The 16,628-nt window shown below is 39.3% G+C and overlaps 2 protein-coding genes across 4 annotated transcripts in view; one reads left to right on the forward strand and one right to left on the reverse strand.

Annotated features, from left to right (window-relative positions):
- Positions 1-3,735: 3,735 nt before the first annotated feature.
- On the reverse strand, positions 3,736-14,299 carry Nxt1 (NTF2-related export protein 1). Of its 2 annotated transcripts, none has more exons than XM_071694235.1 (4): positions 14,234-14,299; positions 8,367-8,441; positions 5,993-6,146; positions 3,736-4,060 (listed from the first exon to the last, which is right to left on the reverse strand). In XM_071694235.1, exons 1-4 carry the CDS (start codon positions 14,246-14,248, stop codon positions 3,897-3,899), a joined length of 408 nt encoding a protein of 135 aa, XP_071550336.1. In that variant the 5' UTR covers positions 14,249-14,299; the 3' UTR covers positions 3,736-3,896. The 2 variants fall into 2 exon arrangements, with proteins under 2 accessions (XP_071550336.1, XP_071550335.1); XM_071694234.1 differs by lacking the exon at positions 14,234-14,299 and adding an exon at positions 9,087-9,113.
- A 789-nt stretch (positions 14,300-15,088) lies between these two features.
- rno (PHD finger protein rhinoceros) overlaps positions 15,089-16,628 on the forward strand; it is a 127,201-nt gene continuing 125,661 nt past the window's right edge. Inside the window, exon 1 of one of the 2 annotated variants that reach the window (XM_071694239.1) lies at positions 15,089-15,258. The gene's annotated coding sequence lies outside the window, so the exon portion shown is untranslated. The remainder of the gene's footprint in view (positions 15,259-16,628) is intronic. The other variant, XM_071694236.1, reaches the window with a different exon arrangement.

Genomic DNA, 16,628 nt, shown 5'->3' on the forward strand with positions numbered 1-16,628 from the left:
TCTGTTCCTTCTTTTGGAAAAAAAAAAAAAAAAAAAACGAGAGGGGAGGATTTCCAGCCCCCCGCTCCCTCTCCTTTTAGTCGCCTTCTACGACACGCAGGGAATACGTGGGAAGTATTCTTAATCCCCTATCCCCAGGGATAATATATATATATATATTTTTTTTTTTTTTTTTTTTTTTTTTATACTTTGTCGCTGTCTCCCGCGTTTGCGAGGTAGCGCAAGGAAACAGACGAAAGAAATGGCCCAACCCCCCCCCCCCCATACACATGTACATACACACGTCCACACACGCAAATATACATACCTACACAGCTTTCCATGGTTTACCCCAGACGCTTCACATGCCTTGCTTCAATCCACTGACAGCACGTCAACCCCTGTATACCACATGACTCCAATTCACTCTATTTCTTGCCCTCCTTTCACCCTCCTGCATGTTCAGGCCCCGATCACACAAAATCTTTTTCACTCCATCTTTCCACCTCCAATTTGGTCTCCCTCTTCTCCTCGTTCCCTCCACCTCCGACACATATATCCTCTTGGTCAATCTCTCCTCACTCATTCTCTCCATGTGCCCAAACCATTTCAAAACACCCTCTTCTGCTCTCTCAACCACGCTCTTTTTATTTCCACACATCTCTCTTACCCTTACGTTACTTACTCGATCAAACCACCTCACACCACACATTGTCCTCAAACATCTCATTTCCAGCACATCCATCCTCCTGCGCACAACTCTATCCATAGCCCACATCTCGCAACCATATAACATTGTTGGAACCACTATTCCTTCAAACATACCGTTTTGCTTTCCAAGATAACATTCTCAAATTCCACACATTTTTCAACTCTCCCAGAACTTTCGCCCCCTCCCCCACCCTACGATTCACTTCCGCTTCCATTCTGTATTGGCAAGGCTTTATGACGGGTATGGATGGTTACACTGGGGTAGCCAGAGACTGCAGCTACATGAGTGTCTCATTGTTTCATGAACAGTCTTATCAATGATTGTAACAGACATCATGACCAATGAAAATACTATCAAGAGTATGATACAGTGTATCTTTACTCAAGAACTTTGAATTCTGCCCATACATCAGAAATTTTGTGGCATTTCTTCCAATTTTTTTAAACTGTACTAGTGTGCAATACTTTGTGACTAAGCAAATCATCATGACAAGTATATAACACGAAGAAAGAGTTTGCGGTATCTCGAAATTCAAAATATCCCCCATAGAAAAACATAAAAATAAAAGGAAAAAAGCTGGGAATGTGGGGCCCTGTATAATATTAAGAAATAACTTACAGTTCTCATCATTCATACTCGCCTCTCTTGTCAAAGGAGGCAGAAGCTGGAAAGGTTTAAGATATATCACAATGACATTTGGATAAATATTGGAAGGCCTAATCCCAACCTGCATACAAAAATAATTCCTTTATATGACAGAAAGAACTGAGGAAACACATTAAACCCACTGAAAAGAAAAGTGGATGTAAGAAACATTAAGAAAAGTAGTTTTGGAGAAGTCTTATAATTCAGTTTCCTGTCGAAGTTCCTTAAAGTAGTATGGGTTAATACAAAAGACACAGATTATCAGTATCAAAGTTTTATATTTCAACTTCTTGTTGAAGCTCCTTAAAACTAAATCAGCAAGATGGGATCATTTTCTGTAATAAAACCTGGGCAGCATTTGCTAAAACTGGCAGCCTGATATATCAGTGCAAAGAAAAACTTCAGACCAGAAATTAATGATTAGGCAGTACTGTAGATACAAGACAAGCCAATACACACAAACTCTGATTTATAGAGATTAAGCTACAATAAGGACCGAGGAAGACTGTTATTGGTTACACTGAAATCAGTACTTTGATGAGTATACTTCAACATCTTAAAGATCTAATATCTTCATTGAAGAATACTTTAGAGAGATATCCAAGATACTATAATGTAGCTTGTTAAAATGCAATAATAGAAAAGAGAGTAGAAAATTTGATAAATATGGGTCAAGATACTCCTTTATACTCTATCGTTATATCTATGCCTGATCTGTGTCTTTTACGTATGGATTTGCTATGGAACAGTGTAAAATGCTTTGTTGACACATGACTATTCAATCAACACAAAGCAAAACATTTATTCATATCTGTTCACTGTTTCCAACTTTGACAAGGTAGTGACAAGAACAGATGAACAACGGCCTCATTTACCAACATCTATTCTTTAGCTATCATACATAATGTGCAATGCACCAAAACAGGAACAAAGCAACAATAAATCAGGTGAAAAAATTTTCTACATAAAGAGAGCTTCTTGAGCTCTATTGTTATGACTAACTCCTGCATACTTATGCTTAATTCCCACTAATATATGGATTGAATCAAGGCATGTGAAGCGTCTGGGGTAAACCATGGAAAGCTGTGTAGGTATGTATATTTGCGTGTGTGGACGTATGTATATACATGTGTATGGGGGTGGGTTGGGCCATTTCTTTCGTCTGTTTCCTTGCGCTACCTCGCAAACGCGGGAGACAGCGGCAAAAAAAAAAAAAAAAAATAACAATTCAAACTTCTCCTGAGCTATTTTCTGAAAGAAACCATAACAGTTGCACATCTTTAACAGTATTCATGTTGCTCTTATCCACTTTTCTGCTGTGAAAATATTTCATGTGGTCAGACACAACTACCCTAAAGACACAGAGCACTTACAATTCAATTGCCCTGCACACTCTCCACATAGACACACAAACATCACCACAACATTTTATCACCTGTGGTCCCAATCAATGAATGTTGCCAGCTTCCTTTGTGCTGCATGAGCCTCATAAGGAGAGAAGGTACTCCTATGGCAGTAATCATGTAAGAAGCCCACCTCATGAGACCACAGATACCTGTCATTTTGCATCACATCTCCAGAACAGAGCCACCTGCATAATGCAAGCTAAATCTCACGTTCTGGTGACATCCCCCATCTAATGTCTGCACAAGAGAGTAAAATGCTGATTGTTATTGAGTTTCTTACCTGACCTGTTACCAGTAGCAGCTAACTTACATAACAACACTTCCTTTGTGTTACATATAGGGCAATTTACATTTACAATAAAATAGAGCAATGTTATTCCTTTGCAGTATAAAATTTCTACATACTTGCTTAACCAGCAGCTTGATATATCAGTAAAAAGAAAAAATTCAAACAAAAAACTAATAAGTAGGCAGAACTATAGACATAGGAAAAGCAAATATGGACAATAAATGAATGTACATATATTAAGCCTGCAAAAGATATGAAGGAAATTAAAGTTACTGGATAAACTACAAGCATTAGTCTGATGAATGTCTCAACACTTTGAAGATCTTATATCCTCACTGATAGGATGCTGTAAGATTTTATCAAAGAGAATTTATTAACATGGAATAATGAAGAGGCAAACAGGGATTTTAATGAATATGATATTAAAGATTATGCCCTATTAAGCAATAAGCTCTACATTTAATGAAAAGATTTGTGCAACAAGACCTGTGTTATGCCTAAAAAATTCCAGAATACCTTGAGAAATCCTGCATCAGGGTGTAATTATTCTAAACTTGTAATTCAAAAGGTTCTCTGTCAGGCCTGAACATGTATTATGTCATGCTTCAAAAAGTCTTGTGATGTACTTTAAAGATCCTATCCCTCAGAAATGTCTCTTGGAAACTATGGTTAATATCACTCAGGAAGATTAATCAGATTCAGTGAAAATATTGCATGTTTATTAGCTTTCTGACATATATTTCTTAGTACAAATTCATATCCCTATTCATAACAATTTCCTCCATTCTTACTTCCAGGAATGGATCGAGTGAAAATTGAAATAAAAATTAAACTATAAATATTCATCCCACACCTATATCTACTTTTATGTTGCTGATGTCTGAAATCTAAACACATCAGACACAACCTTCCACTTGTTTTCTTTAACTGTGATCAAAAATGACTGATGAAATGGGTGCTTACGATCTTTGAACGTAACAAATCCAGCAGTAGTCACCTGTATAGTTGACTGTTGACCAACTGCCTCCTCTGAAAAATATGCCATCTGTACATCAAATATTCAAATCAACAATTCATGTTTAACATACAGTGCCTACAGGAATGCACTTTTTATGGGAATCAATTCCTTAGAAATGGAGTCTTCAACCTCAGTTCTGCAAAATGGATTTCCACTAAAGATGCATCTCTGTACAGTATGCACTTAATTCATTCCATGTAAATGAGGATGGAGTAATGGTAATACATAAAAAATCAAGCACAATGATAGGGCATTAACTTTTTTCATTAGCAAGGTTGTGCCAGGTACAGATGAAGAAAGGACACATCTGCTCTCGTTTATCCTCTAGCTATCATTTGTAATGCACCAAAACCATAGCTTCCCAATACAGCATCTCCCAATTATAACTAATCACTAATATGTACAGCATGCTCTTCCATCTTTGGCAAATCTTAGAAATCCAATAATCTTAGAATTCATCTATTTCATTCGATAAGTTTTTATCAACTAAACAGTAAAGGTGCTTAAAACAAAATCTATCATATGCATCATGATTTTTTTTTATTATAGATTGCCTTTCCCTCCATTAGCGAGGTAGTGCCAGGAACATACGAAGAAAGGCCAAATCTGTTCACATCCATTCAGTAGGTGTCTTATGTAATACACCGAAACAACACATATCATATGTGCGCATTTCTAGAGATACCTATTCCCATTCACTCCTGCCAAATAAAGTTTATACACTCTAACCAAATCTTAACCTTGTATCCACAAATTATGATTAAAGTAATGCACAATATTCCTTTCTACCACAACAAATTACCATAGTCCATGCATATCCTGAGTGGTTCAACAAAGATAGTACCAGAAGTACGAAAGCTAGCCTGCAGAAGAAGCTGGAGGCTTTAAATTTTCCCAACTTGGAAGAGAAAAGACTGAAGGGCAACCTGACCGTAATCTTTCAGTCTTTAAAAGAGACTTATGAAGTGGACAGTTCTTTCAGAGATGTAGGGACAGAGCAACCATAGGGTATACATGCCAGCTTCGCCCAGCTCACTAACATTCCTGCACTCTAAAGCTGTTTCATCTCTTCCACCCACTTTCCCCATTATTTTTGAAAATATCTAAATAAATTAATTATCATTCCCATGAGATAGATAAGAGGATACTGAAAGGAATCACATAACTCAGAATCTTGTGGCAATAAGTGCCAGCTTTTGGCAAAGGTTTCTCTATTAGATGTAGCACAAGCATCCAACCAATATGTATGAATGGTTGTGATTTGGTGTGACTAAACATATGCATGCAACATGAAAGAAAGCATTTAAAATTGTCAAACAATATTTAGATCATATGCAGCAGAGTAATAGGTTAGATATTATATTTTTGTTGGGAGGTGGCTGTGGATGATATTTTCATTAAAAGAATGATTGTTGAAAAAAAGAAAGATGTATTAAAAATGTCCTGATTTGGTCATAATACATTCACTCAAACTTTCTATCCATTCATAACTCTTGCGTAACCATACAAAGCATCACAACTTCCATTTCTTTCAATCACCCTTTACTTCACTTTTTCACCTATGCTATAAGCCATAACACCATCTGTGAAAGCAATGAATGACCATGTTATATCAAAATTTTGCATGATCTTACTAAATACTAATTACTTAGACCTAATCCACCTCTGATATGTCCTACTCATTTCAGTAAATCGTTTTGTCTCTACAAATTTCCTTAGAACTCTATAAACTTCCGTGACATTCCAAAGCCCTGCCATATTCCCTGTACTACCTAGATTTTTTGAGATTAGCAAAAGCATATAACACACTACTTTTCTAACAGCATTCTAGAAAGAACAATCAATGAAAATTTGGTGAACAAAAATGCTTATTGAAGGTTTTCCATTTCTTGTTAAAGCTTTTACCCTTTTTTAAGATTTTCTGAAACTACTCATTATCTTACCTCGGATAGGTTGTGAATCTAAGCATGTAATATTGTGAAGACTGGGTGGCAGATCCTCATAGAATTTTTGTATGTTGGAGTTGCCATCTACTGCATTTCCATTCCATACTAATTTTCCATCTTCTAAATATAACTTTGCCAATTTATGCCTCATCTGAAAAAAACAGTAAAAAACTATTACATGTTTCTTCTTAAATATGACAGACATTACTTAATTTACACTGAAGACATTCCTTTTCCTAATGCCAGCATATACTAGATCATGTAGGGCGGGGTGGCACAGAGAATGGAAGAAGACAAGCAAGTACGAATATGCACGGGTGTATATTTGTATATGTCTGTATGCATATGTAAATGTATATATGTTGATATGTACATGTGTATGTATGTACATGGGCATGTATGGGCATATATATATATATATATATATATATATATATATATATATATATATATATATATAGTGCAAGGAAACAGACGAAAGAATGGCCCAACCCACCCACTTACACATGCATATACATACACGTCCACACACGCACATATACATACCTATACATCTCAACGTATACATATATATACACACACAGACATATACATATATACACATGTACATAATTCATACTGTCTGCCCTTATTCATTCCCGTCGCCACCCCGCTACACATGAAATGAAAACCCTTCCCCCCTCATGTGCGCAAGGTAGCGCTAGGAAAAGACAACAAAGGCCACATTCGTTCACTCTCAGTCTCTAGCTGTCATGTAATAATGCACCGAAACCACAGCTCCCTTTCCACATCCATGCCCCACAGAACTTTCCATGGTTTACCCCAGACGATTCACATGCCCTGGTTCAATCCATTGACAGCACGTCGACCACGGTATACCACATCGTTCCAATACACTCTATTCCTTGCGCGCCTTTCACCCTCCTGCATGTTCAGGCCCCAGTCACTCAAAATCTTTTTCACTCTATCTTTCCATCTCCAATTTGGTCTCCCACTTCTCCGCGTTCCCTCCACCTCTGACATATATATCCTCTTTGTCAATATATATATATATATATATATATATATATATATATATATATTTTTTTTCATACTATTTGCCATTTCCCGCGTTAGCGAGGTAGCGTTAAGAACAGAGAACTGGGCCTTAGAGGGAATATCCTCACCTGACCCCCTTCTCTGTTGCTTCTTTTGGAAAATTAAAAAAAAACAAGAAAGGGGAGGATTTCCAGCCACCCGCTCCCTCCCCTTTTAGTCGCCTTCTACGACACGCAGGAATACGTGGGAAGTATTCTTTCTCCCCTATCCCCAGGGATAATATATATATATATATATATATATATATATATATATATATATATATATATATATATATATATATATATATATATATATGTGTGTGTGTGTGTGCGTGTGTGTGTGTGTGTCATCGAGGTAGCTTAAGGAAACAGACGAAAGAATGGTCCAACCCACCCACATACACATGTACATACATACACGTCCACACATGCACATATACATACCTATACATTTCAACGTATACATATATATACATACATATACATATGGCTGTGTATGCGTATGTATATGCACGTGTATGGCCGTGTATGTATATATGTGTATATGAGTGGATGGGTCTTTCTTCGTCTGTATCCTGGCGCTACCTTGCTGACGTGGGAAACGAAGATTATCATAGATAAAAACAAATATATATATATATATATATACGTAAGGGTAAGAGAGATGTGTGGAAATAAAAAGAGCGTGGTTGAGAGAGCAGAAGAGGGTGTTTTGAAATGGTTTGGGCACATGGAGAGAATGAGTGAGGAAAGATTGACCAAGAGAATATATGTGTCGGAGGTGGAGGGAACGAGGAGAAGAGGGAGACCAAATTGGAGGTGGAAAGATGGAGTGAAAAAGATTTTGTGTGATCGGGGCCTGAACATGCAGGAGGGTGAAAGGAGGGCAAGGAATAGAGTGAATTGGAGCGATGTGGTATACCGGGGTTGACGTGCTGTCAGTGGATTGAATCAGGGCATGTGAGGCGTCTGGGGTAAACCATGGAAAGCTGTGTAGGTATGTATATTTGCGTGTGTGGACGTATGTATATGCATGTGTATGGGGGTGGGTTGGGCCGTTTCTTTCGTCTGTTTCCTTGCGCTACCTCGCAGACGCGGGAGACAGCGGCAAAAAAAAAAAAAAAAAAAAAAAAAAAAATATATATATATATATATATATATATATATATATATATATATATATATATATATATATATATATATATATATATATATTAAAACTACAACCTGAAGTGGTCTGTGTTCACAACGGCTTTTCAGTGTTATGTGGAGAATATTAAGTTTGCTCTTACCTTATCAACAGATTCATAATACAACTTGGTGAAGTTCTCTGCAGCTGAGCAGGCAGACATCAACTTCATGCGATCCTGTAGAAGCAGCAGATCATTACAATTTTCCGAGGTCTAAACACTTTATATGATAAATAAAAAAAAAAAGGAGCATGTGGGAGGTGGAAAGCCAGAAGTAAAAGGAAAGATGTTGTGGCACAGGCTTTGAGGAAGAGAGGCGTTCACGGGATAAGTGAATTTGGGTTACTTATATAATACGTCACCAGGCCAAAGAAAAGAGACTAATCTAAACCAGACACTCACAATACACTCAAAATCTTGTGTGAAACTCATGAAAGTGGGACAGAAGAGAAAAAACTCCTCATATGCCAAGTTTGCTTCAAGGATGTCCGCGTGTAGTAAACTGATGTAGGATGACCAACTGCACACCTTATGACAGTAATACTAAGGAATGCTATGTTATTATGTTCAGTGTTAATAGTTATCAGTTGAAAGCTAGATGTCCATAGGCCTTCCTATTCGAGATAATCTCCTTGGTTACTTATAACTGACTACAGTAGCAGGTCTCAGCACTCGGATCCAAAACCAAACTCTACCAATAGTCTTTGAAGCACAACAATCAGACGTATGTCCCACTGTACTACGATAATATATTACCTAATGAAGAAAAGCTACACATCTTTCACTCAAGAGGAATTTACGAAAAGTAAGAATACCACATACAAACCCATTCATCCTCATATCACGTGGGAATGAGTATGATTCCCGGGACTAATTCTGCCACATGATCTTCCCTTCTGCAAGCCAACATGACAGCCATCACCTCACCCGAGGATGATCAGCAAGAATCTGTGCCAGTCTGCTAAACTGGAGAAGGAAAACTGATTATACTTTTCAAAGCAGCCATGGGCTCCACAGACGAATACTTCTGTGTTAATATCACCTCTACAGGCAGACAAAACTGTGGACCTGAAGGACAGCAAAGAAAAAAAATGAACTCGCCACAATAAAGGTCACATATCAAAACCATTGGGAATGACTCAATTTCCTAGACTTTATCTTCTCGAAGGCAGATGGACGAGATACATCATAAGTTATGCACTGAGAATCTTGGACGGTATGATAAGCAAATCATACTACTGTCATTCATTTTGGCATGAGAGACATGTAACCTCCAGAATAAGTAAGCATCATGAGGGGTGCAACATCCAGAGCACGTAAGCAGCTAACATCCTAAGCAACAAATATCCGAAACATTACAAAGAAACTGATGGAAAATGTAGAGAAACTCACAGATCAGATGAGCAACAATGCAGTTGGGTAACATAGAAGGATGCTGAAGCACAGATGAGCCCGCCAAAGGGATGGCAGTCCATATAAGATAAGCGAGGTCTTTATGAATAACATTTTCAGAAGTGATCACTGGCAGCTGGTGGTGATGTGTTTAGTGCCACATGTGATCACTGGCAGCTGGTGGTCATGTGTTTAGTGCCACATGTGATCACTGGCAGCTGGTGGTCATGTGTTTAGTGCCACATGTGATCACTGGCAGCTGGTGGTGATGTGTTTAGTGCCACATGTGATCACTGGCAGCTGGTGGTCATGTGTGTAGTGCCACACATATGAGATGCGATCTCACAAATCTGGCAAGCAATGCCCATACCCAGCAGCTGGGATACTGTGCCACATATTTGCGATACAGTGCCACAAAGCAGCTGGAATACTGTGCCACATATTTGGGATACAGTGCCACACAGCAGATGGAATACAGTGCTGCAAAACAGATGAGATACAGTGCTAGCCATGATCTAAGATGTAGTGCCATAAAGCAGCTTGGATACAGTGCTAGCCATGATCTGGGATACAGTGCCACACAGCTATTGAATTAGTGTCAAATATCTGGGATACAATGCCACAAATCTGAAATAGTGCCACACCAGCTCAGATACAGTGCCACACCTCAAGGATACAGTGACACGCAGCAGCTGGACTACAGTGCCACATATCTGGGATACAATGCCACACAGCAACTGGGATAGTGTCACACATCTGGGATACAATACCACACAGCAGATGGGATACAGCGCTACACAGTAGCTGGGATACAGTGCAGCACAACAGCTGAGACAGTGCCACAAAACAGCTGGAATAGTGTTACAACTCAACTGGGATGGTGTCACACAGTAAACAGGATGGTGCCACACAGCATCTGGGGACGTGACAAACAGTAGCAGGAGTAGAGCCACACAATGGATAGGATATAATATCACACACACACACCATGTGGGGTCAAGTGTCAAGTAAGTGGAGGTTACCTCACACAACAAGAAGGATCCAATGGCACATAACAGGAGGGGTTGTCATACAACAGGTGCAGTCCAGTGACAAACAACAGATGGGGGTCCTGTGTCACACAACAGGTGGGCTCCAGTGTTACACAACAGGTGGGGCCCAGTGACAAACAACAGGTGGGGGTCCTGTGGCACACAACAGGTGGGGTCCAGGTTGGTGGAAGGGGGGGGGGGGGTTGTTACTTTAACCATCTCGTGTCGTGTTGTTTGGACGTGTGCACGACGGATGGCAGGACGTGCGGTGTGAGAGCACGCGCGGACGACGGACGGCAGGACGTGTAGTGTGAGAGCACGTGTTAATAACGGACGGCAGGACGTGTGGTGTGAGAGCACGTGTTAACAACGGACGGCAGGACGTGTGGTGTGAGAGCACGTGCGGACGACGGACGGCAGGACGTGTGGTGTGAGAGCACGTGCGGACGACGGACGGCATGGCATATGGTGTGAGAGCACGTGCGGACGACGGACGGCAAGACGTGTGGTGTGAAAGCACAGGCGGACGACGGACGGCAGCACGTGTGGTGTGAGAGCACGTACGGACGACGGACGGCATGACGTGTGGTGTGAGAGCACGTGCGGACGACGGACGGCAGCACGTGTTGGTGTAAGAGCACGTGTGCACGACGGACGGAGTTTCTCTTCCTATCTTGTGACAGAGCGATAATATCTGACTCCCAGTGCCCTTTAAGAGGACGCGTCACTTTACGAACAATGTAGATCAATATATATATATATATATATATATATATATATATATATATATATATATATATATATATATATATATATATGTGTGTGTGTGTGTGTGTGTGTGTGTGTTTCTCGATAGTATGAAGGAAAGGCTAGTGAAACTCTCGGGAATATGACATTACGTTTGTTTTGTAATGCCCTCATGGAAGATGAGTGAAAATAATGACACATCTACTGAAACGTTTGTTCCATGATGGCTTCAGAAAAGGTTGATGAGACACCTGACGAAACGTTTGCTCCATGATGCTGTTTAGGAAAAGTTGGTGAAAGTGTTGAGAGACATGATGGAATGTTTGTTTCATGATGACAAACTGACGTAACACTTTATGAAATACTAGGAACAAGACAGATAGGTTCTATTATGGAACAACCGTTGGGCCCAGTGAATGATACACGTCAGGCCAGTGTCACACAAAAGGGACGATCAGCGTCAAAAGGAATGAATAGTGTCACACGGCAGTCAGTGTCCACTGTCATCTGAAACGAACAGTCTAAAGTCACATATGAGACCAGTCGAAATATAAAAGTGTCGGGGGTCCAGTGTCAAAAAATAGGTTGGGTCCTGAGGTTTATACTGCCACATGCTTGCTGGGTGCCACGGAACAGGGGTCGCGTAAGTGCCACACATATATCATCTGGTTTGGATTAAAGTTGACACCCGGTGTAACTCAAGCAGTGAATACTGTCACTATCAAAATGAGGTCTAAGGCCACAGACCCGTACAATAAGAGCTGACTATTGTTTATGTGACGGTATTTTGTTACAAAACAGTCGGGTCCAGTATTGCGCAACACGAGAGGCACTGTGACAACAGGTGGCATTCAGCGTCAATGTTAATGACACTGTGCAGCAAAACGTATCATGACGGACAAGAGCTGAGCATTTAGTGCCACACAATAAAATGGGACCAGAGACAGAAGCAGATCATTTAGTAAGAACATAATATACAAGGGAAAAACTCAGTGACAGCTGTAGTTCTATACCACAAGACACAGGAGATCGTTTACAGTGTAATATTACAAGAGAGGTCTTGTCCATTTCAACAAAAAATATGTGGAGTTTCTACCATACATTTGGCACCAGCAAAACGAAAGTAACGTCCAGGGCCGTACAGAAGCATATTACAAATCAGGTGTGTGCCAGTGATGTATAATAAAGCACAATACAAAAACAACAACAGATAAGGTATCGTAAACAGACACTGGATGAGATACGAAGCCAAACAATACAGCCAGGTGTCATAGTAAACACATAACAGTTGAGATACGAAGCCAAACAATCCAGCCTGGTGTCACATAGTGAGTCCAGTTCATTATGACGCTACTTTTGGAGTCACGCAACTACATTACAAAAGATGTACATCTTTAAAGAATAATAGATAAGACAGTGTTACACATCTGAGGTACTGTGTGGTAGAGTACATATGAGGTTTAATGCCATAAACAACTGGGCTTTAGTGTCATACACTGGGCGATTTGGAGTCTTGTGCAGTGCCATTCACCTATACGGATTCAGTACAATGCCACATAAATCATTATTGTTGTTACATGTACGTTGGTTAATCCTACATAAATGGGACGTAACGCCAAACATATGGTATGCAGCGCACACTAGAAACTGGGGAGTACCATAAAAGAAATGGGATGCAGCGTCATACAAAAGGTGGGGTGCAGTGCAACATGAGGTGGAGAGCAGTGGCATAAAAGAGATGTGGGACAGTGCCATATGAGGTGGGGTGCAATGCCATACAAGAGGAGAGGTGCTGTGTAATACAAGAAGTGGAGTGAATTGCCTTATGAGATGGTTACAGAGCAATACAAGAGTTGGAATGCAGTGCCAAAGCAGTGGATTGTTGTGTCATGCATGAGGAGAAGTGATATGGAAAATGTGAAGAATAATGCCACACAAGGGGTAAATTTCAGTGCTATGCAAGAGGTAGGGGTGCAGTGTCACGCAAGGAGGTAAGGTGCAGTGCCATTCGAGTGAACATTCAGTGCCATACAAAAGGGGTCGCAATGTAACATGAGAGTACGTAAAATACCACAAGACATACAGGCTGCAGTGATTCAGAAGAGATGGAGAACTACAAAAGTAATGCAGTGGTATTCAGTGATAGTCGAGTCACAACAGGGATGAGGTGTGGTGCCTTTTGAAGTGGGCTGTAATGCTATGATACGTCTCATCCACAATAGTTACATCTGTTTAAGTAATCGCCATAAAGGTTTCTTGACAGACAAACAACCAGTATATAAAACTTCCCTTTTCCTTCTAAGTCTTCGCCTCCGTTCTCACGAGGACAGCTGCTGCTGCTACAGTTTATTATTCTGCAATCAGTTATTCATTCTATCACATCCCTTACTTCATCTGTTCACGTAATTTTCACACCGATTTCAATTTGAAATCACAAGCAGCATATAATACAATCATTTACATTTCCCCACTCACACAATAATAAATGGTAAGCAATGAACTGCATCCATGCACTTTCACTGTGGCCTAGAGGGTATATGAACCCTTGTTACCCATAATCGTTCACCTATAACAAAAACGTACTTCACTTAAACGTGGTTGTTATTCACAACAAACCAACGCGGGACACAACCGAGCAATATTGCAATTTCAGTCGCTAAAATCGCACAATGATAACCAAAAAAGATTTTCCATGAACACCAGCACATTTAATATCAATTCTCATACATATATCACTAACAAGAGTGGGTAAATCCATAAGAAAAGAGTGAGAAAAGAGGAAGGTCGAGCCTCACTCACCGACTCAGCCGCCATTTCGTGGGTTTGTTTACTTGTGATCAGACCCTGGTGGAAAGTTCATTCAACATTTTCTTGTCTCAAAATGTTTCATTCGTTTTGCTCAATAACATACAAAAACAAGTTTGTAAAAAAATTATTGTGAATTAAACATCTAAAATTCATATAGATATCATTCCGATTAAAATATTAGCGCAGTGTTGATTACAAAATAATTAAAAAGTTATAAAAATGATATAGTGTAACGCGTCTGGTAGATGGCAATCAGCTGGCGAGATGTGACAGTTCGGAACAAGTAACGCATTCCGTAGTAATGGTAGCGCCTCCCGCACTCATTATAATGCCCATCATCTTATAAACACAACACATAAACTCATCAACATATCGACTTTGCGTGATGTAACGATTAGCATATTTAACTTAAAGTAATCAATTAACGGTACTGGTACAAATTACGGCCCTTTAAATCTTCATTAAGTTATATTTTGACGCAGCATAGTAATATAAGTAGTACAATATATGGTTCACCAAAATATGATTATCAAAACTTATTTCCATAATTAGCGAATGCAGAGAAAATGGTAATGACTCCAATGTCGATACCATTCCAATTTCTGAATTGTACAGACTTGTTCCAGCAACAATTATTTTTCTTCAAAATTAATCACTGTTTTTTTATCGAGTATATCTAAAAAAATGTAGAAGACAACTTATTAATATAAAAATCCTGTATACATAGAGTAATTGTAGAATTAATAACATACTTGTACTTTTAAACATTTAAATATACTTAATAAAGTGTGGGTTGTGTGTAATCTCGCTGAACCTCGCGGGATCTCGCTGTTTCTCGTTCAGATCACGTGACCCAGAGAGACGTTTATTTTTTCCCACCACAATGGCGCCAAGCCGTATATGTACATTTATATGTAATTTTAGTCTCTTCCGCGGTGGTTTTATCGTTGTTCAGCACTGTTTTAGGATGTAAAGAGATGCTGTGTATGGTGTCCCGCATGAAAGGTGTCGACAAGGTAAGTGGCTGGGCTGTAATTTTAGGGTTAATACGAGTCCCTTGGTAAATAATTGGTTGTCAGACAGAAACAACACACCTCTCGCTCAATATTTTGGCATTTCGCGCCTTCCTGGAAGTGAAAATGATGTCATATCATCAATTTAGTGGTTGTATGACGATTACCAAGTATGACATGAAAGGAATGAGTTGAAATACTAGTGGAGATCGTGAGAAATAAGCTCGGTGTTAAAAACTGGAAATTGCGCAGTGCTGCCATCTATCAAGCCACAGCGAACAATATCATAGTGGAATTTTCGTTTTTCGCTATTTAGCATCTAGTGACAGTGTATTTGGGGTGATATTCCCCAGAAAAACCCATAAACGAGGCGTAATTAAGGTTTTCAGCGGTGTTGCAGTGTTAGATAAGGTGTGGTGCACTCGGGCTGCCTCTCTCGGCTGTGTTTATGTTTGGCAGTGGGCCATTGATTTTCATATCTGAAAGTAATTTCGAAAGATGCCTGGAAGTTTGTGGCCGAAAGTGACCTTTAACGCCAAGAAGTACGCTGGACAGTTATGTAATAGATGATTCTTAGTGAGAAAGTGATAGAAAATAACAAATAAAGTGAGTGGAGGTGGGCTGGTCTGAGAAAGGCACCTGCCAATTTGACATCCTAGTATCCAGATCTGTTGTGTTACCTGACAGGTAATATTCATTTAGCCTGGTCTGGCTTCTGGTCCTCCCAGGTAGCACTGGGAAGGACCAGAACAACTGTTTGGATTAATTGTCTGTGGTTCAAGTGAAGTCTTGTGAAGGTTCAGGTGCTTCAACCTGGATTGTTTACATACAGCTAGGCATGCCACACACATATACTGCCATCTGTATCTCTGCTGATTTACTCAAACTTATGGTGAAATAGTTACTAGAAATACAGTTGATTGTGGATGGAAGGTTTTTGTTTACTTTTTTAAGATATATATATATATATATATATATATATATATATATATATATATATATATATGGAGATTTCTTAAACATACTTGATTGAGTATCTTCAGGCCACTTGAAGTATTAGAGAGATTGTCACTTCTACAGAAATTTGGTTTCAGTTTTTGGGTTATGGACTTTGAAAGATATGCATGGGTAAAGGGAGAATTTTCTTAGTTAATGAAATGCAACATGGAACATAGGATATGTTTCCTTCATTCCCTCTGTGTGATATACCAAGTCACTGTAATAAACTTTTTTTTCTAAAGCTAGAAATATGAATGCTTGATCTCATGATTAGAATGGATTTGCTGAAATGTAGTTGGGTGCTGTTCATTTGAGGGTTAGTAAGGGGTGTTAGTACTAATTCTTTTTTGTAAAAGAAAAATTGAAATTTGTTA

The sequence above is a fragment of the Panulirus ornatus genome, chromosome 57 (assembly GCF_036320965.1).
Source record: "Panulirus ornatus isolate Po-2019 chromosome 57, ASM3632096v1, whole genome shotgun sequence".
Lineage (NCBI taxonomy): Eukaryota > Metazoa > Arthropoda > Malacostraca > Decapoda > Palinuridae > Panulirus > Panulirus ornatus.

Bases quoted from the DNA above. Each gene is read 5' to 3' on its own strand.
- Nxt1 (XM_071694234.1), bottom strand. The intron at 6,147-8,366 runs GTAAGAGCAAAC...TGTTTTTTTCAG, and splicing joins ATTATGAATCTGTTGATAAG to ATGAGGCATAAATTGGCAAA. The intron at 4,061-5,992 runs GTAAGATAATGA...CATATTTTTCAG, and splicing joins AGATTCACAACCTATCCGAG to AGGAGGCAGTTGGTCAACAG.